The following is a 22,048-nucleotide window of genomic DNA, read 5'->3' on the forward strand; positions in this document are numbered from 1 at the left end:
CCGGAGCCCAGAGCCAGCAGCGGGCGGGCGGGCCGGCTTTCGCCCCGCCCCAGCACCGAGGGGACAGACGCGCCGCCGACAGCCGGGAGAAGGTGAGTGCGGGATCCCCCCCGCCTGCCTCGGCTCTTTGGGTTCCGAGATCCACTGGGTCCTGCCTCCCCCGCCTCTAGTGGATCCTGGGAAACACCAGGCCATGCGCCGGGACAACCTCGCTCTCCCCTTCCCTAAGCGCCGGCCGTATCCAATAAGTCCAGTAGGGTCCTTAGTCTGGGACGCACTAGATTTTTCTCTCCCCCCCATCCCTCGTGCGCCCACCGGATCTAGTGGATTCCCTGCCTCCTGGTGCAAGACTTGCTGCTTCCCCCGCTATCCCTATTGGATCTTAGAGCCGCCATCCTCAGTCCGTTCCTCAATCCCCAGGTCCGATCCCTCATCCCTCTTGCCTCCCTCTGCCTTCTACTCCAGGCTGCTAAGGAAGCCACTCCAGGACGACTCCTCCCCACCTCCGCACCGACTTTCTCCCAGGGTCAGCTCCACCCAAGGTAGAAATCCCTCCTCACCATGGTTCCCCGGCTCCCCCCCCCCCCCCCCACACACGTCCCCACCCCCTCGGTGCAAAATTTCTTCTCCAGAATTTCCCGTCGTCTCTATTTTCTCCACATTCCCACCTACCTAGTGGAATGGGACTGGAAAGGGCTGCATCCTTTTGTCCATAAAGACTGGGATAGGAATGCCACTTCACTTTAGAATTGGCTGTGAAATCTTGCCTGGCCTTCACCCTCCCACCTCCACCCCCAATGAAATGGCTAAATGGGATATTGCTAGTATATTTGTGCCGTATTGTAATTTAAAAGTTAGAACTTTTATCTTTTCTTCACTCTAGACAGAATTATGGATGATGGTTTAAACTCTTTCCCTTTACCCCGACCCATGTGATGCTAAGCCTCCAAAGTCAAAAGTTATAGGTGTCCTAATAAAAGCTGCTTCTAAGTAATGTAATATATATGGCAAAGGGAACCCCATCACTTCGAGTTGTTAGAGCTTGTAGTAGCCAGAGAAGTAGATTAACTTAAAATGAAACCAGTCTAGCATTCCAACTCTTGAAAGAAAACTTGCAATAACGATCTACTCAGTCTCAAAAATTCACTGAGGCTTTGTGGGTGGAGCCTGATCTGGGGATTATCTGTTTCTTATTCTTTGGGTTTGTGCCTCTGATTCCTTGGAATAGGGGAGTGGGGATTGCCTTAGACTTGCCACTAATCTCACCAGAAACATTTCAATTCAGGTAAAATTTGGTAAAAACAAAACAGAAACCAAATATCAAAAATAGCCTTGGAAAAGAAATGAAGTCGCAAGCACAACCTAAATTTTAAAGCATGTGTGTCGGTGGAGCAATTATACCCCCTTTTTGTCTTGGTAAAGGGAATAGGTTGGGACTGGGCAGAGGGAAGAAATATGGACTGATTGTAAAGGTACCAGCCTTGTGTCTTTTTTAGCTATGGTAGAGCCACCTCCTTTCCTCAGTTCCACGCCCCACCCCCCCACACTCTCCTATATTGCGCTGCTGTGTTGAATTAAGGGCTGGGGCAGGAGCAAGATTCATGGTACAGTGGATAGGTTAATGAACCTGGAGTCAGAAAGATTTGAGTTTGAATTTTGTCCCAGATACTTACTAGCTGGACAATTCTAGGCAGGTCACTTAACTCTTTAAGCCTCAGTTTCCTCATATGTAAATGGGGATAATAATAGCACCTACGTTACAGAGTTGTTGTGAGGATCAGCTGAGATAATATTTGTAAAGGGCTGCACACTTTAAAATACTATATATTAGCCATTATTGTACAACCTGAATGTACAATAGGTAGGTAAATAAATTCTAAAACGAATGACCTTTGAGATGGGCTTGAAAGATCAGTGGTCATCAAATCCAAGGAGCACTGGGTCACCTCCTTCAGGTTACTGACCATAAGGTATTAAGTTTTCCAAACTGAGATTTTTGCATCATGGCTTAAATATGTATCTCCTCCTTGAGTTCCCAATCCCCCAAACCTACTGTATAATACAGGACCATGTGGAGTTTTCAAAGCATTTTTACATTTCATTAGAACCTCACAATAATCCTTTGATGTAGTCAAGGCATGGATTATTATTCTTTATTTATACTTGGGAATCTGAGGTTGACTATGCAGTCATTTTAATAGTGAGCTAGGGCTAGAATCCAGCTGTCTCTCTTACAGTGTCAGATCTCAGAAGTGGTTATATCAGTGTCTTCTCCAAACTCAGAGATTGTCTTTGCCGGGACTCTCACCTGTTGTCTTACCTGGTTCAATACGAGAAAGCAGGGAGCACACAAAACCTTTCAAGACCGTTGATTGTCCACCTAGGCTGGGTGCTAGCCTTCTATATGTGGTTCATTTACATCGCTCTCAATAATAATATAGATGGATATTGGCCTAGGACTTTATAGCTTCAAGTCTCATCTACCCACAACTGGCTAATCAGAATGGATTTATCAAACAGTTATTTTATTCAAGGCATTGTACAACGAGCTATTGGAGAGATACAAATGAATGCCTTCTAGGAATTTATAGCCTAACTGAAAAGATGAGATAAATTAATAATATAACACAGTCTGTGTTAAGTGCCAAAAAAATGAAATGGACAATAAGTGGTGTAGGGATTCAGAGGAAGCCAAGAGAGGCCTGTTGTCCAGAAAGAAGAAAATGAGACCCACGTAGAAGGTTCCTGTTGTTGCCTATATTTGATGACAAAAGAGTAGCACAGCCAAGAATGGACCCTAGGCATTCTGAATCCCATTCTGGTATAGTACATTCCAGCCTTTACTTCCTTTGGGTTGTGCCAACAGCCACATGCTAATGTTCCCCTCCTTTTCTCCTTGATTTCTACCCTAATATCCCAACATTTCTTTCAAGTCATTCTCAGTTCTAAATCTTAACGTCATGGGTTTAGTCATTCTCATTTCATCTCATTCTCATTTCGTCTCTTCATTTCTAGTATGATGACCAGGCCAAAGTGTTCTCTAACTCCTGGGAGTCAGGTAGCTTCATAGGTGCCAAGAGAATCATTGGAATATCTGGAAACTTACACTCTGACCTCTTGCTCTCTGATCTAACCAAACTTTCTGGGCCGATTACACCTTCTCTCCCCCTATGGGTTGGACCAATTTGACTCTGTTATTCTTTTAGTTCTGGAGAGCTTCCAGCCTCTATAAATAGGGTATTTGTTTTGATTTTCCCCCAAGTGTCTTGGTTAATATTTCACAGGGCCACAGCTGCTCCAAGGCCTTGCCCTTCCTGTCTTCATCAAGAAAAATTCAGCTTCCCTTTGGGATTGAATTGAATTGAATCTGGAGACCTAAGTGTGCTTACTACCAGCTGTGGGCAAGTTGCCTTCCCTCTGCGGACCTCGGTCTCCTTTCCATTCACTCCCATAACCCTGATCAAATAGTCATTATCTCTACTCCCTGGGGGACTAGAGAAACACAAAAGATTATTGCTCTTCAGTGATCTGTCATTTTTTTGGGGGGGGGGGACTGTCATCTGTTTTTTGATTGGCCATGATATGTGATGGAGTCCTGCTGAGATTCAGACAGAACACTGGGGACAGAAAAAGGGGGTAAGGGGATCTTGCAGACTGCCACATGTCCACACAAGTGGCACAACTGTTGAAAGCATTCTTTTTCCCTGGGGTTCACTGTCTGAGGACAGCTTTGTGCCAAGACTGGAACAGTTCTCCTCTCTCAGCCCTCCCTATTCCCAATCATCCAGATTGGCATGGCCAAAGGAATGGGTCAGCAGGTAGTATAGTCTCCTTGGTATGTCTTGGTGCCAGGCAGAATCCTCTGATGGCCTGAGTACTAGGTACCTAAGTTGGCTGCTGTGCACAAGCCACCACAGGCATGCAGTTTTCTTGGTCCCTGAAATGCAGAGGAAGGGGCAGCACTTGGTCTTGAATCCCTAATCAGTAAGCCTTTATCCTCCCAGCTGAAAGGGTTCACTTTCTCCTCAAATCTTTTTTTTCTTTTTTGGTGAAGCAATCGGGGTTAAGTGACTTGCCCAGGGTCACACAGCTAGTAAGTGTCAAGTGTCTGAGACCGAACTTGAACTCAGGTCCTCCTGACTCCAAGGCTGGAGTTCTGTCCACTGCACTCTCCTCAAATTTTTTTTTCTTTTTTTTTTTTAGTGAGGCAGTCAGGGTTAAGTGACTTGCCCAAGGTCACACGGCTAGTACGTGTCAAGTGTTTGCTCTGAGGCCGGATCTCAGGTCCTCCTGACTTCAGGGCCGGTGCTCTATCCACTGCGCCACCTAGCTGCCCCTTCTCCTCAGATTTTTAAAGAGCATTTTGGGATCTCCTTTGCGTCTATTACTTCCTGCTTCCTATCATATTTTTCTGTGTTCACATCATATCTGCCCTGTAGTAGAATGGAAGATTCAGTGTCAGTTTGCTCTTTATCCCTAGCAACTAGCACAGTGCCTTGAATATAGTGGGGTACAGCTCTGACTCTGTTTCTAACACTATGTTAATCACAGCTTTAAAACAGAAGAAAAATGTAAGACATGGTCCCCTTTCTCTGGATCACAGTTTATTCTAGTTGGAGAGACAAGTTCTTTGATAGTTTGAAATAGTTCTTTGATAATTTGGAGCAGTGTGTGTTTAGTGCCAAATGAGTGGTACAGGCTCTAAGTACTTTAGGAATTGTGAAAAGCTGCAGATCCATGTAGTTTTAGAGTAGTCAGAGAAGGCCTAAGAAAAACTATGCAAATTGACCTGGACTTTGAAGGGTTGGTATTATGTAGATCCAAATGAGGAATCTGCATGGACCTAGCCATGGGGGCAGGATTGCACATGGTGTTCAATGGATAGTGAGTAGACTGGCATAATTGGAACAAAGGGTCATGTTGGGTAGCAATGAGTATTCTGGAAACCTGAAATACTAGGCAGAGAAGTTTGGATTTCATCCATCCTAGCAAAGAGGTGCTTCCCTGCTAGCCTTCCCCCTGTGCTCCCCCCAAGCCTGAGGATAATGGCACTCGGGCACCACTGGACATTTTGTGGGAGAATAGTTAATATTGGCAAAGTAAGGCCATACCCAAGCATCCTGTTTACTGTACCATCCCCTGAGGGTGTCACGTCACCAGAGGGACAGTTGGCACAATAGACTTATTGTATGAGGTACATAAGGCTACTGGGAGCACAGGCCCCGTGCCCAGGGCTGCACAAACCCCACTCTGTCTAAAACTGCCAGAAGGTGAAGCAGAAGCAGGTAGCCAAGGCTTGCTTCCTGAAGCAGGAATCCCCAAGGGATCTGATTCCTTGGAACAGCCCTGGCAGTGGGAGCTGAGATAGCCCTCCTCTGCCAAGGCCAGCAGGTGCCAGAGAAAAGGGTACATGGAGTAGGAGTGGAGGAATTGAATCAGGCCAAACAGGCCAGCATACCATGTCAAAAAGCGCAGTGGGGGAATAGGAACAACAGCTGAACACGTCCAAGGATATCCAAGAGCAGAATTTAGGATGGTGAGGCCTCCAGCCCAAGGGACCTAAGGTCTGTTGGGTGGAGAAGGCATTATTCCCCAGTAAAGAAATACCCATTCTCATCCAATTTTAAAGATTTTTAAAATTGGTAAATGGTGGAGGGGGGCATAACGGAGATTCTATTTTCCAGTCACTCAAACAGTTTACCTCATAACCAACTTGGAAAGGAGCCTCTCCACACTTACGTTGAGCAGTGCTCAGTTGAAAGACTTAGAATGTATGACCAGGAGGATAGGAGGATAGGAGGTACCTCCTAGTAATCATCTAAAAAATATGATAGATCAGTGTCCCTAGAAGTTCTTACTGGGATCCTGTATACCTTTCATTTATCCACACTCATCTGCACGTGTATGTACTCATCCACCCCATACCACAAACATATCCTATTCATGTACATCTTGTCCCAAAAGTCCCTTACCTACTTGTTGACAAGCCAGACAAAGATCATCCTTGTCTTTTCTAACTCTCCCAGCCCACTCAGACTCCTCTCTAGCTTTTGATTTTGGTGATGACAACTAACCATCAAGCTTCCAAACCAGAGGGGAAAGGATGCAGAGGGAGCTGGGGAAGAACAGGGTCCTGGGATGAGAATGTACTGCTTATGAGTTCTCTCATACATCTGGCAGTTAAGAACTGGGTCACTCAAGAAAGCAACCTCTAGCCCAGAGAGAACAGAGTAGGCCACCCTTAGTATTATGGACCGTGTTCTCTACTATTGGAAACTTAGGGAATAGCCTGACGCCACTTTTCAGTGTCCTAAAATGACCTTAGTGTGGAAGTGGGTGAGAATTGTGGGTACAAGAAAGTCTATCGCAATGAATGACATAGGAATGCAGTTGTCAAGACTAAAATGAAGTCTGTATGTTGGTGGCTCACCTTATTCCTGTTGAAGGACTTCATCACAAGCCCAAAGTCTTAGCTTGGCCCCAGTTCTAAGATAGTGAGGGACTATTGCTGTTGCCTAGTCTCCAGAGAGAAGCCTGATCTTTGATCAGTTGTGTTTATGTCCATGTTTGCCTAGGGGACCCCCTAAGCCAGTAGAGGAAGCTGTTTCAGTTGGAGCAGCCCAGAGCTGTTGCTCACCTCCTTGTTTTCCTTGTTGCCAGGCTGTCACTACCTCAGATGTCTCTGTGACTACCAGCAGGACAGGACTCTCTATCATCCTTGGGGCACCCTCGGCTCAAGCCATACACCTGTGCCCCAGCCCCAGAATGGCATCGGACAGCCCCGAGTCCCTGATGGCACTCTGCACAGACTTCTGCCTCCGAAATCTAGAGGGGACCTTAGGTTACCTACTGGACAACGAGACCTTGCGGCTGCACCCAGATGTCTTCCTACCCAGTGAGATCTGTGACCGGCTTGTCAATGAGTAGGTCAAGGGTTAGTGGAGGTGGGGGGAAGATATATGTGTGTATGGGGGTGTGTTTGTGGTAAGTGAATACGTATGTGTATAGATGATTGTGGGATGAATGAAAGTATTCAGGATCCCAGATGAAAACTCCTGGGCACTCCAATCTACCACCTTTTTTTAGATGAGTACCAGGAGGAGCCTAGTATCTCCAACTATGGTCTTGGTCATGGATCGTAAGTCTTTCATATGAAGACTGGCCAACCTAAGTGTGGAATGGCTTATTTCCAGGTTGATCACAAGCAACCAAAGTCCAAATTGTGTTAATCACAATTTTTCGGCCACAACATCTCGTGGAGACTGTCTATTAAGATGTAGTGAAGTTACAGTGAAGGATACATTTGCTGCATGAAAACCGAGGAATCAGGAGCAGCTAGGTGGCGCCATGGATAGAGCACCGTGGAGTCAGGAGGACCTGAGTGCAAATCTGGCCTCAGACACTTAACACTTACTAGCTGTGTGACCTTGGGCAGGTCACTTAATGCCATTGCCTAGCCCAAAAAAAACCCCCAAAAAACCAAGGATTCAATTATACTGTCATGAAATGGCAATAATAACACCCTGTATTTATATACTTTATAGTTTACAAGGTACATTCACATCTATCATTATATTTCATCTTCACAACAATCCAGGGCTATAGACAGGGCAGAAGTTATTTTTCCCATTTGACAGATCAGGACACAGCCCTTCTGGAAGAGATGAGACTTGAACTAGATCTTGAAAGAGAGGCTTAGGGTTTGGATTGACAGAGAAAAGCTAAGAAGGCATTCCGAATACGAGATACTCCCTTTGTTCCATCTCCTAACGTCAGAACTGAGCCATCCCTCTTCCTCAGGTATGTGGAGCTAGTCAATGCTGACTGTAACTTTGAGCCCCACGAGAGCTTCTTCAGCCTCTTCTCAGATCCCCGAAGCACCCGACTCACGCGCATCCACCTCCGAGAGGACTTGGTGCAGGACCAGGACCTGGAAGCCATTCGAAAGCAGGTAGGCTGGTAGGAGGCCCGTGGGTGGGGGTGGGTGGACTGAACAGACGGAATCTCCCAATAAACTCGTGAAGAGAATTGGGGCATAAGAAGTGTTAGGTTTAATTTACCACAGCCTGGAATTTTAGAGCAAAAATGAGTGTATGGGGGGTAAGGGATGATAACTGGAATAATTTTAGAGAAAGGAAATTATTTTATTTTATTGTTTTTTTAGGCAGTTGGGGTTAAGTGACTTGCCTAGGGTCACACAGCTAGTAAGTGTCAAGTGTTTGGTCTGAGGTCGGATTTGAGAGAGAGGAAATCTTATTTTATACAAGGGGCTATCAAATTTGGAACACATTACCTCTGGTGGCATACTCTGAAAATAAAAATAGAATCATCAGAGGCTTGTCTAAATCAGTGGATCGTGTCTCCTTAATAGAGTATTTATTAAGGGAAGCTGCGGGTGTTTGGGGCCCCACCCTTACCTTATGAAGTTGATGTCAAGGCAAACAACCTCCTGGGACCCTTATCATGAATAGATTATTGAACTGAGATGCCATGGTTATATTACTGATATTAACATCAATCCAATCAGGTTAGATTCAGCCCAATAGATGCTTTGGGCAGGGTGTGGTAGGGTGGGAGGTGAAAGAGAAGAAGGAAAGGGGGAGTGGGAGTGGAGGGCAACATTAGATGCTGTCTCTGTTCTTGGTCAAGTTGGAGAAATAATACATATGCCAAGATAGTTTTTTATCCCTAAGATCTAATATATTTTTATTTATTTTATTAAATTTTCCCAGTTACATGTAAAAATTGTTTTCATTTTCAAACATTTCTCTTCCAAATTCTCTCCCTCCCTCCTTCAGAAGGCAAACAATTTGATATCAGTTACACGTGTGACATTATGTAATGTTTTCATATTAGCCATGAGCAAGAGGGGTTTCTGAAAGTCCATGTCTGTCCTGCCTCTTCTATCTTGTGTACTTATTAATAGTAACAATACATATTTGAGTATAACACTTTATTCTTATCTTTAAATAATTATTTATTTATTTTTGGTGAGACAGTAGGGGTTAAGTGACTCGCCTAGGGTCACACAGCTATTAAGTGTCAAGTGTCTGAGGTCGGATTTGAACTGAGGTCCTCCTGAATCCAAGGCTGGAGCTCTATCCACCGAGCTACCTAGCTGCCCCAACGCTTAATTTTTTTTGAAGGACTCTCACATCTGTTATCTCATTTGAGCCTCACAATATCCTCAATGAGATGGGCAGAGCAAGTATGATTCTCCAGTTTTGTCAGTGAGGAAACTGTGATGCTCACAAGGTGTGAAATGACTTCCTCAGGGTCCTCCAACAAGTGACAGATCTGAGATCTGAATGCAGGCTTTTGATGCCTGCTCCATCCCACTGTTTACTGATACCAGATGGAAAGGGGGAGGTTGAGGAGTAATTGTAATTCTCACATATCTCCCTGGCTTTCTTAGGATCTGGTTGAATTATACTTGACCAACTGTGAGAAGCTGACTGCCAAGAGTCTGCAGACACTGGGTAGTTTTAGCCCCACCCTGGTTTCCCTGAGCCTCTTTGGATGCAGGAACATCTTTTATGAAGAGGAGAACCCTGGGGGCTGTGAAGATGAGTGTGTGGTCAACCCCACCTGCCAGGTGCTGGTTAAGGACTTCACCTTCGAGGGCTTCAGCCGCCTTCGGTTCCTCAACCTTGGCCGAATGACTGAGGGGATTCCTGTGGAGTGTCTTCTTCGACCTCTCCGATCCCTGGCTGCCCTGGACCTTTCAGGCATCCAGACCAGTGATGTGGCCTTCCTGACTCAGTGGAAAGATAGTTTGGTGTCCCTAGTTCTCTACAACATGGACCTGTCTGATGAGCATATCCGTGTCATCGTTCAGCTTCACAAGCTCCGGTGAGCCTCTTTTCTCCTCTCATTCTCCCCTTCACCCACATCCCCTAGGACAGAAAAACAAACTTTCTGGGGACCCACAAAAAAGGACCTTCCTTGTGACCTAAAGTTGCCTCGGGGGACTGATAATTTAGGGACTCTGAGTCTTCTTTGGAACTGGGGGCTGTTTCAGAGATAGCTATAGTTCTCTGGTCTCCAGGCCCCAGGTTGAGGGCAAGTGTTCCCTTCTGAGGAACTTCTTCCCTCCATCTCAGACATACAGCTGAACCTGGTTATCCTGGAGCATATCCAAGTCCCAGCAGGTTTGTTCCCAGAATGGTCTGGATCAAGGGGGTATCATGCACCCAAGCAGACCAGCCCCTGACCTCCTGGACTACCTGTTGTCCTCCAGGCACTTGGACATCTCTAGAGACCGCCTCTCCAGCTACTATAAGTTCAAGCTGACAAGGAAGGTACTGAGCCTTTTTGTTCAGAAACTGGGAAATCTCGTGTCACTGGACATCTCTGGCCACATGATGCTAGAAAACTGCAGCATCTCTAAGATGGATGAGGAAGCCGGGCAGACCAGGTAGGAACTGGACAGGCTGGACTAAGTAAAGTATTCCCAATCCATTTTCCTTGAGGGCTAGCCTCCTTTCGGGCTATACCAAACTATGGTGTTAATTGAAGAAAGTCTTTGCCCAAGTCCAGGGCTCGCTCAGGATAGAGTATTAGATTTTATTTTCCTGACCCCTGGTCTCCTGAGTCTTTCAATGTCCTGTGATCACCTACTGGAAAACAGCTTTGATTATTCACTTCCCCTCAGCCATAGGAAGTTTAATGTTTTGATTTGGATGGAACATTCTCCATGAAATAGTTTGAGTAAATTCCTAGGTCACTGGACAGCATTTCTAAGAGGTCAGGATATAGCTGTTCTCCTTAAAAGACTATAGAAGGGGCAACTAGATGGTGCACTAGATAGAGCACCGGCCCTGGAGTTAGGAGGACTTGAGTTCAAATCTGGTCTCAGACCAGACACTTGATACTAGCTGTGTGACCAAAAACAAACAATCAAAAAAGACTATAGAAAATGTAGCAGATTCCCAACCTTCCCTGCCTCACGCTGACCATCAGTAAGTCCAGTATACTTCAAGGAAACCCTTGGATCCAGCACTCCCTTGTAGCTCATTTAAACACCCAAGGTACTAAGGAGATGGGTCAGCACTGCCACGCTATGCAAAATCTGTATTCAGCTTCCTAGTGTGAGTAGGGCCGAGAGTGATCCTTTCTTCCTATGAGGCAAGAATCTGCATGTCCCCTCAAGGGCTGCAGCAACTGACCCCCCGGTGGCATCTTTCCCCAGCATCGAGCCTTGTAAGAGCAGCATCACCCCCTTCCGGGCCCTGAAGCGGCCCCTGCAGTTCCTTGGGCTCTTTGAGACTTCCTTGTGCCGCCTGACACACATTCCAGCCTACAAGGTAAGAGCCTAAGAGAAGTCAAGGCAGTTTATGATTTTGGAAGGGATCCCTCCTAATTTTCCCCTAATCTCCAGTACTTCACCTTGGGGACAGCAGGTTTGGCAGGAGGCCCTGAGTTTCCAGAAAAAGTAAGGGCTACTCTTCCTAAAATAGGAAGCTTAAATGTAAAGGAACTACCTCACTGAGACTAGAATAAGTAGGATATCCTAAGATTTGGAGATTCAGTTAAGGCGGGCCCCTGTGATTCTCTCTGCTTTGTTCTCTGGTCAGATCACTGAACTCAATCCCTCTTTTCATCTTTCCATACATACCGCTAGGTGAGTGGTGACAAGAATGAGGAACAGGTGCTAAATGCCATTGAGGCTTACACAGAGCATCGGCCAGAAATCACCTCTCGAGCCATCAACCTTCTCTTTGACATCGCCCGAATAGAGCGTTGCAATCAGTTACTCCGAGCCCTGCAGGTCAGCCCACCTCTCAGCCCAGATTCCCTTCCCATCCCCAGTGTTCCCCAGTAGCTTCCTCTACTGCAGAGCTTCCCTACCCCTAGGCCACGTTGTTCTCTCACAGCAATCCTATATGTCCTCCTGCAGTTATTTTATTGGAAAGGATCCTGTGCTTTGCAGAGTCTTCTCTGTCTTGGTCCCAGAAGAAGTCTGGAATACTCTTGGTTTCTCTCTGGACTGAAATTGGGAAGAAGGTCCTGGGACTGTTTGTCATCTCATGGGGTGGGGGAGACTCGTCAGGATTCAGCCAGCATCTGAGCAAAGCTGGCAACAAGGAGTAATTACCTAAGGCCCCACAGTGCTACAGTGATGAAACAGACAGGGGAGAGGAGAACTAAAACATTGTCTTAGTTCTAAGACATGGTCAGCCTGTGGGACCAGCAACCAAGATGTCCGCTTCCCAACTCCACCCCCCACCCCAGGCTGCTTCTTTCCCAAAACTGCCTTTTCCCCTCAAACTTCTTGGTGTTCATTACAACCCAGTGCCTTGCACATAGTTGCTATATAACAGTTGAAGTGAAGGGAGAAGGGAGGCTTGCTTACAGGGCGGGTCTCCAGGACAGTTTGCTTCGGGCTCCAAAGCACCCACTTAACTAAGATGGGATCTCCTATCCCTGGCTTTCTCCTCCTTCCTGAACAGCTGGTCATTACTGCCCTCAAGTGCCACAAATATGACAAAAATATCCAGGTGACAGGCAGCGCTGCGCTTTTCTACCTGACCAACTCAGAGTACCGCCCCGAGCAGAGCGTCAAGCTCCGCCGGCAAGTCATCCAGGTGGTGCTCAATGGCATGGAATCCTACCAGGAGGTGACGGTGAGAACCCTTGTCTTTATCTATGTATCTGCCAGGCTTGGGGGAAAAGGCGGTTGACATGAATTGAGTTCTTTCTACGTTCCATCTTGTGCTGGCCTGAACTAAGGGAACTTTCAGTTTAAAGGGGAAGATGAGGCAGAAATACATGATACTTACATGAGAACATTTAACAACAGGAAGGTGACTTGTAATAGCTATACAGAGAGCTTGGATAGACTGCCTTTCCTCCCTCACCTCTGCCTTTAAGAATCTTTAGCTTCCTTCAGCTGAGCACCTACATGTCCAAGGAACTGTGCTAACAAGGATAAGACAAAATGAAAGACAGTTCCTGCTTTCAGATATCTTCTGCTGATTCAGCCAAGGTGCTGCCTCCTCTGCAGCTCTTTCCTGTCTCTCCCTCTGGCTGTCCCTCTCCCTTTTTATTTGTGAACTTTTATTTACGTAGCTGTTTACATGTCATATATACTAATAGAATTTACATTCGCCTTGAAGCCAAGGACTCGTTTTCATTTCTGCCTTTTCCTTAAGAACCTAAGGAATTGTATTGCCTATTATATCCCCTCCATTTGCCTTAGCCTCCAGACCCCCTCATGTATTATTCTTGTTATAATTGATCTGGCCTCATCTATCAATCCTTCCTGCTCTATTTCATTACATCTTTCCCTTCACTCAGATGAATCTATTTACTATCCTTGGCACCTATGGTTCCCTCTTAGTCCCTCTTCTAACCTTTATTCAAGGTTATTCCCTGCCTGGATTGCCCTCCAACTCCCCTCTGCCTGAGTCCTCAACTCCCTCATCTTCCAGGAAAACTTCTCCAACCATCCCCAGGCCACAGTTCTCTCTCCTTCTTGGAGTCAACACTACATAGTTTAGCACCAAATTTTTAACATTTTTTTGTGATGTTATGTTTCGTAGCTAGACTGAGCTCCTTAAGGGGCAGGGACATCTTTCTTTTCCCCCTGGCATCTAGCTGGGGCTTGAGAGAAACTTGATTAATTTCTGATTGATTGATCTATGTATGTGTCTGAGATGGGGTGACAAATAGGGTTAGTCTGGGAAGTCTTCATGGAGGAATTGGAGTTAGGGGAATGGGAGGGCTAGGAAAAGAGTCAGGGTGATGGAACATGACTGAGCGCCACTTTCCGGTCCACCATCCCCAGGTTCAGCGGAACTGCTGCCTGACACTCTGCAACTTCAGCATCCCAGAGGAGCTGGAGTTCCAGTACCGGAGGGTCAATGAACTCTTGCTCAGCATCCTCAACCCCACTCGACAGGATGAGTCAATCCAGCGAATTGCTGTGCACCTCTGCAATGCCCTTGTCTGCCAGGTGGACAATGACCACAAGGAGGCTGTGGGCAAGATGGGTTTTGTCATGGTGCGTGAAATTCCTGGGGTTGACAACCGAACCTTCTTGATGCAGGTTCTTTTTTGCCAATGGGAAACTTCCCTGGACTACATGAATTCTGTCACCAGTATCTAACTTGTACTTCTTCCTGTCTTTGGTTGAGGGCAAGGAAAAGTGTTTTGGGAAAAGAATAACTTGTAGCATGTCATTTAGCTTAGAAATGGAAAGGATTTCCTAATTATGAACATTTGGTAAGTATTGGAATGGATGACCAAAGGTAGTTTAAGGAGCTTCTTCCATTAGAGTGCCTTCAAAATAGAATTGGTACATGCCTGCTTGGGTTGATTTAAAGGGAAACAAGGACAGACTAAATAACCATAGAGATGCCTTCCAGCTTTGGAATTTTTAGGAGTCATGATTGGATGCCTACTTAGTAATTCATTTTCTCTTCCTACAGACCATGCTAAAGTTGATTCAGAAAAAGCTAATGGACAAAACAGTAAGTTCTCACACAATAACTATCAGTTCTTCTTCCCTTCAACAAATGGAAATGGTTTGTTCCTTGGGCGGGATCAGTCCCTCCTCAGAATTCCTCATGGGGCAGTGCCATGATGGCTTTTAAATGGCATCTCCCCTATACTGTAGTTGGATATCAGTAGCCTCTACTCCTCCTGTCCCAGGAATCTAGGTATACTTTGTCCCTGGGAAGTAGCAGAGACTTAACCAGTGTTTCCTCCTGCAGTGTGATCAGGTGATGGAGTTCTCCTGGAGCGCTCTGTGGAATATCACAGATGAAACACCAGACAACTGTGAGATGTTCCTTAACTACAGTGGCATGAAGCTCTTCTTGGAGTGCCTGAAGGTTAGTGCTGCTTGGGCAGGCCTGAATGAGCCAGGCTGGGACCAGCAAACATCATCACTGGAGCATTATTCACTCTTCGAGCCTACATGGGAATTGGGGTCTTGGTGTTGTAATTCCATCCTTCTATTCCTAGATCCCACTTACCCATTCAACTAGTCAAAAAACAGTTATTACGTAGATGCACTGGGATGCCTGCATTGAGTCCATCCCACTGAGGGATGATGTCATCATCTTTCCCTGTGTGGGGATTTGTCCTTGGTAGGCAGGGTTGCTCTTCCTGATGTCAAGTTCAAAGGTTAGGTCTATCCCAATTTCTCTTAGTATTCATGTCCTGGCTCTGCCATTTAGAAAATGTGACCCAATTTTTTTTTAACATTCTGATCACTTCCCATTGAATCCTACCATTTCCTGTTGAACATTCTCTTGTAACCAAGAAATGAAATTGAACAAATAAATGAACACCTAGGCCACATCTGAAAATATATGCCTCATTCTGTATTGCAGCACCTCTGAAGAAAAGCCACGAGGCTTGCTTTATCATCACTTCTAAAGTCTCAGTTGGTTACTTCAGAGTTCAGAAGTCTTTCATTGTTGTCCAGACTCTTTTCAGATCCATTTATATTTCTGGTTTCTTGGTGTTATGAATTCCATAGACTTACTGCCCATTGTGAGAAATAACTTATCTTGCTCTAGTTTCAAAGGAGGCCTTTTCATTCTAGCATTTAGAGAATATTCCATGTTTGTCCCTTCCCGTCCTCTTTCTATCCCTGTAGACCTCCATCATGTTTCCTCTTAGCATTCACCTTTCCAGGCTGAAGAGAATCAGTTTTTCTAATCTGTCCCTAATGATTACCTGTGGTGTGCTCTAAACTGCTTGGGCCTGTGGGGGATACAAGAGAGAGATAATACAGTCTTATAGTTCCTACCCTCAAAAAAGAACGTAAGAGTCTAATTGTGAAAATATGACTCATGCACAAGAAACATATAAAATGCTGTGAGACTTTGCATAATTGAGTATTGAATTATGCAGTGCTAATTCTTTGCCATAAAGGGTCACAGAAGAGAGAATCAATGAGAGCTGGCATACTTGGAGAAGCTTGAAAGGAACATTTGACTCAGACCCTGGAGATACACTTTGGACAGAGGGAATGGGATGAGAAAGGGAACAGAAGTAGAAATGAGCAAGTATATTGTAGGAACACCCCTGTGGAATCTGCTCTGTGCTGAACCAGCGTAGGGTTTTTCCCTAATTGCTAATCAGGGACAAGGAATTCCTGTAAACGTTTTCTTAAGAGTTTTCCATACCCAAGGGGAAACCTTTGTTTAATGGCTGCCACCAAGCCTCCTCATCCTTCCGGCCCACTCCCTTACATGTGCCTCTCCATCGTTTCCCTTTTTCCCAGGAGTTCCCAGAGAAACAGGAACTGCACCGGAATATGCTAGGACTCCTGGGGAATGTTGCAGAGGTGAAGGAACTGCGGCCCCAGCTAATGACTTCGCAGTTCATCACCGTCTTCAGGTTAGTGCTTCCAGAATTTGACCCCCTCATTTCAGGACTAGTGATCACACTGAATCAGACCTAGTTCCTAGTCCAGGATTCCAGTTGTGTTAGCCAAAACCTTAACCCCTTCCCATCCGCTGCCTGTCCCCTCCCTGTTAGCAACCTGCTGGAGAGTAAGGCAGATGGAATTGAAGTGTCCTACAATGCCTGCGGTGTCCTTTCCCACATTATGTTTGATGGCCCAGAGGCCTGGGGAATCTGTGAACCTCGGCGGGAGGAAGTAGTAGAACGAATGTGGACAGCCATCCAGAGCTGGGATATCAACTCCCGGAGAAACATCAATTACAGGTAATTTTGGGGAACAGGGAGGAGGTCTCCCCATTTTAGTAGTTTAGGACTTACAGAAAACTGGGGGGAAAGAAGTACATGGTATGTCTCTCCTGGTGAAAGGTTTGGATAGAGTTCATTCTGTTCCCTCTACTTATTCTTTACCTTAGATCACTGAATCCCAAAGCAGGGAGAGCCATTTAGTTCCCTCCTTGTCTCTAGGTTCTCCTGCCTCAGCCACAAAAATTGAGTCTTCCTTCTCTTCCTGAAGACTCACCAGTATTTTGCAAATTCATAGCCACATAATTTTTACTTAAATCTAACTGCATTTCTTGTTGCATTTTTTTCATATCATTTAATCACTTCACCACAGTGGGTTAGTTTGAACCCAAGACATTGAATATACATTTTTGGCAGCACAGTTGAATGCTGCCTTTCCCTGAGCCATTGCTATGAATAGCTGGTCCTGTTCCTTTTCTTTTCTTTCTTTTTTTTTTTTTTTTGCTTAGGCAGTTGAGGTTCAGTGACTTGCCCAGGGTCACACAGCTAGTAAGTGTCTAGTTTGGTCTGAGGCCAGATTTGAACTCAGGTCCTCCTGACTTCAGGGCCAGTGCTGTATCCACTGGGCCGCCTAGCTGCCCCCAGTCCTCTTCCTTTTCAACCTGACACTTTGGAACTCTCCAAAATACATAAAAACACAAGGAGAGCTACTTTAAAAATAGCAGAGGTCACAGTATTTTCTCTTTTCAGGTCATTTGAGCCAATTCTTCGCCTACTTCCCCAGGGTATATCCCCTGTCAGCCAGCACTGGGCAACCTGGGCTTTGTACAACCTTGTGTCAGTCTATCGTAAGTATCTGCTCATCTGATATTCAGATAGACCCATTTTGTCCAAGAGCTTGGGAGGAGACCCTGAGGAGAGATAATCACAAACTATAGCCATAGTCTTTGTCTTTAGAGTACTAGAATTGAGCTAGGGCAGACAAGACATGCATCTTAAGAGTAATTTACACCAGTGATTATAATGCTGCAAACTGGATGTTTGGGGAACGTGAAAATAGGGGACATAGCCATTATCTCATACTTATTGCAATTGGCACAGGAACCTGAAGTCATTTCCAAAACCCCCTTGGTTCTTCACCAAATTAGATAGTCATAGTTCTGCCTTGTTGACAGCCCTCAGTTGTGACTGTCAGTACATGGGGCCAGAACCAAAGAAGACAGTGCTTACTCTAAAACCAACACAAGAGAATTGGGTCCTTCTATCAACCTCACCTCCCAAAATAGGACCATTACATTAGCCTGAGTCATGCTAATAAATCATTCTAGGAATGGAAGCTCTTGGAGGCCAAGGACTATTCTTTTGTAGATCTTTGTATTACCTATAGTGCCTGAATAAAGGACCCTTTATTCTGTGACCACTTCATAAAATCTTGTCCAATTACCTTTGACTTGTGGCTTCCCTCTCTCCACACAGCGGACAAGTACTGCCCTCTGCTGATCAAAGAAGGAGGCATGCCACTTCTGAGGGACATGATCAAAATGGCTTCTGCCCGACAGGAGACCAAAGAAATGGCCCGGTAGGAGACAAAGGAGATGTTCTAATACTTCACTGCATGCAACTGTGATTTTATAGAATTGGGATATACAGGAGTTCTTTGGTGATAGGACAGTGTAGAAATTCACAGCTTTGGGTGGGTAAAATTCATATCCTTGAGACCCCAGGCAGCAGAGGACATTGACAGGTAGGATTAGAACAAGGGGAACTAAACTGGATAATGGGAGGATGAGCTGGGTAATGGACAGCTACATCACATTGGATGCCTCTGGAAGGACAGAGATTGTAGGGTTGCCAAAAACCAGAAAGGTATGGCTGTGCTGCCAAACTCTGTGTGGAGATAGGGGATTGCTTTCACTTTTTGAGCCAAGTTATCTTGTTTCCCCCTGGTCTCCATTCTATTTTGTCATCTCTGGGTGTTGGCACTAGATTAGAACTTTTTATTGTTCTTGGTCAAAGGCTGTTGTAAGACTTACAGAGCAAAGAATAGGTACAGTGTGATCTCTAGAAACAAATTATAAGAATTAAGACAGAACAAAATTGGAGTGAATTTATAAATATGAAACATTTCAGAGTTAATTTCATAAAAGGAGTATTCAGACCACTACCTCAGATGTTAACCAAAAATACCTAAAATCACTTTAGCTCTGGTTTTTTAAATGGCTGGTACCTGTGCCTGTTCCAGATAAGGAATTTGCGCTTTCTGTATTCCTTAGAAGTAGCTCCCTTTAGTCCAGGGTTGGAGTGGATGGAGAGCTGAGCTTGCCTTAGAGCCCAAGACCTGGGTTTAATGCCCACCCCTGACATTCTGGCTGCATGACTTCTGAGAAAGTCACTTAAACACTCAGCGGCCCCAGGCAGCTCTCTAAGAGCCCAGTTGCAATGAAGTTGATGATCTGCATTGGTAGAAGTTCCTTACCCAGAGCCTTCTGTGTGGATGAAATCACAGGTCCAGACAAGGAAAAAAAAACAATTGAACTTAGCACTAGTTTAGGTATTTGAACCTTGATAGTTGTTTCAGAAAAGACATTCTACATGTCCTGTCTCACAGCAGACATTCTTTGCTCCCATAACGGGACAAGTGAGATCCCTATTCAGCTCTTTCTCCTCTGGGGCTAAAGCAGCGCTGGCTGTTCTAGATGGAAAAGAATGATAGATGTCAGCAAGAATTGGACAGGTAGTGAACTTCACTGGCCAGAGGAACAGCAGACAAGGAATTTGGGCATTGAATATCAGTCATCATCCTGATACTGACCAGATGAGTAGGCTGAATGGGACAGCAGAGTGAGCAGAATTGGAAGAAACACTGAGTGATACAAGTCAGCATTTGGTTGCCAAGTAGAGGGAAAGAAGTAGGTTTGTGGATGAATGAATAAGAATGACTCAAGGGTCATTGGATCACAAGGCTAATCAAATGCCTGTCTGGCCATAACATGTTGTAGTAATGGTCCTACGGGTATTGAGAACAGCTGTCCATGGCCTAAGGCCATCAGTCTGATCTTGCTGGCTGCCGAGTGTATCTAGGCAGACATCTTGGTCCACCTGGGAAATAAGAGATCTATAATCCTAACACCTGGTGCTCATTCATGGGACCTTGAAGCCTCCTTTTTCTAGACCCTACAACTAAATCATACCTCCCCCTCTCCTTGTGTCGTCCTCAGGATGGTGATAGAGCACTGCAGTAACTTTAAGGAGGAGAACATGGACACATCCAGATAGAGGCAATGGGCCCTCCCGATTCTGGCCTGCACAGGTCCCAACTTCTCTCTAAATTACTGTATCTAGGGAGGAATTCTCACCAGCCTGGCTGTCGGAAGGCCCCCATCCTGTGCGTGTGGGACCCCAATGAGATGAAGGTGCACTGGGGGAACTTTTGCACAACCAATGCTTTTCCTTAACATTAGTAAGATATATATATATTATATATATATACATATATATATATATAATTTTTTGTTAGGAAGTGTGAATTGAAGTTTTGTGTGTATGATTTCTGTACAAAAACAAAAGAAACATCCCCCTCCCCAAGTCCTTGCAACATTCTTTGGCCTTTTTAAGCCCACAGAGAGCCTCTAATATCCATTCCCTTTTCCCCACCAACTACCCATTGGCTCAAAGCTTGGAAAATTTTGACTTTTCAGATCTCTTCTTTTATTATTTCCTCCGTCCCTCTTCTGATGGTCAAGACATCAGCCCATCCCTGGTCCCCTGCACCAGATTCCTGGGATAACTAGGAGCCTAGGCTAGGCTCTCAGTTAAGCCTGGTGGAAGCTAGGCTGGTGGAGTTTGAGCCTTAGCAGTAAAAGAACACAGAGTCTTAGAACAAACCCTGAAGAGGTCCTCGAAAGCCCAGGGTCCTTGGCTGTTGACTGTTAGAGGCAAGGCACAGAGCCATTCACAGTGCCAAGACATAGGCAGTGTTGATTAGGAGACTCATAATGGACAGAGGTCTTTAGCCTTTGTAAGCTCAGAATAACCCTCACCCCTTTGGAGAGACTAGTAGTACCCTGTTCACTATTCTCCATGGTGATGTTTTTGCATTGATTTTTGCAAGCCACAGATATATACCCACTCTGAAGCCATGCTGCTAAGGTAGCATTAAGCTACTTCCTTTCTTCTCCCTCCCCTGCTATGGCCCAGGCCTCCCTCCTCTTCAAATAAAAAGGGGAGTGAAGGATCTCTTCCTCCCATAGAAGATAGTGTAGGGACAGATTCCTCCGCCATCCCAGCAGATGCACATGCTTAAGATGCCTGCCTCCAAGTCCCTGGAGCTACTCAAGTGCTTGCCTGTCTCAGGCATTCCTTCCCCGATAGCTGAGCTCGCCATGCTTCCCTGTTCCCCCCACCCACCCAACTAACCCTTGGCAGCTGACAACCCTGTCACTGCTTCCCTGCAGCGGCTGAAAGCCTGGAGGAATGACTCAGAGCAGCTGGAGGAGACCTGGGGACAGCTGGAAGTGAGAGCTTGCCAAGATAGAGCCCTCAACCCCAGCGTACCTTTTCCCCACTCAGATTTGCATTAGAAACTACATCAAGAGTTGGGGCAGCTCCCCCCAGGCCAACACTGTGGCAACAGACATTTCACCAGACCAGCACAACAGACACTTTTCAGTGGTACAGCCTAATCCGTCCCAGTGGGAGCAGGCAGTACCATGGGGCATTGTAATCTCTGACTTTTCCTTTGGAACCTCTGTGCTTTGTTTTGGATGGTGTGAGACGTGTATGTATTTTTAAATATTTTGTTCCAAAACCTCTCAATTTTTTTTTTGGTGTAATTTTGAATTGCTTTAAATTTGGACAGGTTGGGGGGCGGTTATCAATGAGATGTGTTTAGAAGCCAACCACTCAGAAAATCTTTTCTCCTCTTCCTTCTTCCCAGTCCCTTCTATTAGTCTTCTCCCTGAGTGTTTAGCTCTGTATGAAACAGGATGGTGTAGGTAGAATTAAAATATCTCTTTTCTCCTTGGTTTTCTCATACTCAGCTCCCAACAAGGGTGAGCCTGTGTTGGGTGAACTCTGAATTTTCCAGTCCTGGTAGGAGGGCTGAGTTTGAGTCATCTGCCAGACCATCCACCAGGGACTGGGTATTTCCCCACAGAGCAAACCCTACCCCCCCATCATCCCCTACCTAGACTGTCCCTGCTATGAGGACCTTGGCACAGCCTATTGCTTTGAATGAGCACCCAGGTCTTGTGTAAGTGTCTGTACTTGGGATGTCACAGAAATACATTTTTGTGCAAAATGGAGGGGGTGTCAAGAGTCTTTATTGGGGAAGGATGGGACTCCTGGACTTCAGGGCGAGACAACAGTACAGGAATAGAGGTTA

The 22,048-nt window shown here is 45.6% G+C and overlaps 1 protein-coding gene across 1 annotated transcript; it reads left to right on the forward strand.

Moving 5' to 3' along the window:
• On the forward strand, window positions 1-21,968 carry ZER1 (zyg-11 related cell cycle regulator). The gene is made up of 16 exons (XM_027869659.1): window positions 1-92; window positions 6,661-6,923; window positions 7,801-7,951; window positions 9,416-9,852; window positions 10,241-10,417; window positions 11,192-11,306; window positions 11,624-11,770; window positions 12,453-12,626; window positions 13,790-14,005; window positions 14,433-14,474; window positions 14,718-14,837; window positions 16,241-16,356; window positions 16,498-16,686; window positions 17,416-17,513; window positions 18,142-18,244; window positions 19,884-21,968. Exons 2-16 carry the CDS (start codon window positions 6,766-6,768, stop codon window positions 19,939-19,941), a joined length of 2,301 nt encoding a protein of 766 aa, XP_027725460.1. The 5' UTR covers window positions 1-92; window positions 6,661-6,765; the 3' UTR covers window positions 19,942-21,968.
• Window positions 21,969-22,048: the final 80 nt, after the last annotated feature.

The sequence above is a fragment of the Vombatus ursinus genome, unplaced genomic scaffold (genome assembly GCF_900497805.2).
Source record: "Vombatus ursinus unplaced genomic scaffold, bare-nosed wombat genome assembly UNPS02014793.1, whole genome shotgun sequence".
Lineage (NCBI taxonomy): Eukaryota > Metazoa > Chordata > Mammalia > Diprotodontia > Vombatidae > Vombatus > Vombatus ursinus.

What these genes read in the sequence shown, in the direction of transcription:
- ZER1 (XM_027869659.1), top strand. Translation starts at nt 6,766, where the DNA reads ATGGCATCGGACAGCCCCGAGTCCCTGATGGCACTCTGCACAGACTTC. An exon ending in CAGTTCATCACCGTCTTCAG is followed by an intron (nt 16,357 to 16,497) that starts GTTAGTGCTTCC and finishes CCTCCCTGTTAG; the next exon opens with CAACCTGCTGGAGAGTAAGG. An exon ending in CAACCTTGTGTCAGTCTATC is followed by an intron (nt 17,514 to 18,141) that starts GTAAGTATCTGC and finishes CTCTCCACACAG; the next exon opens with CGGACAAGTACTGCCCTCTG.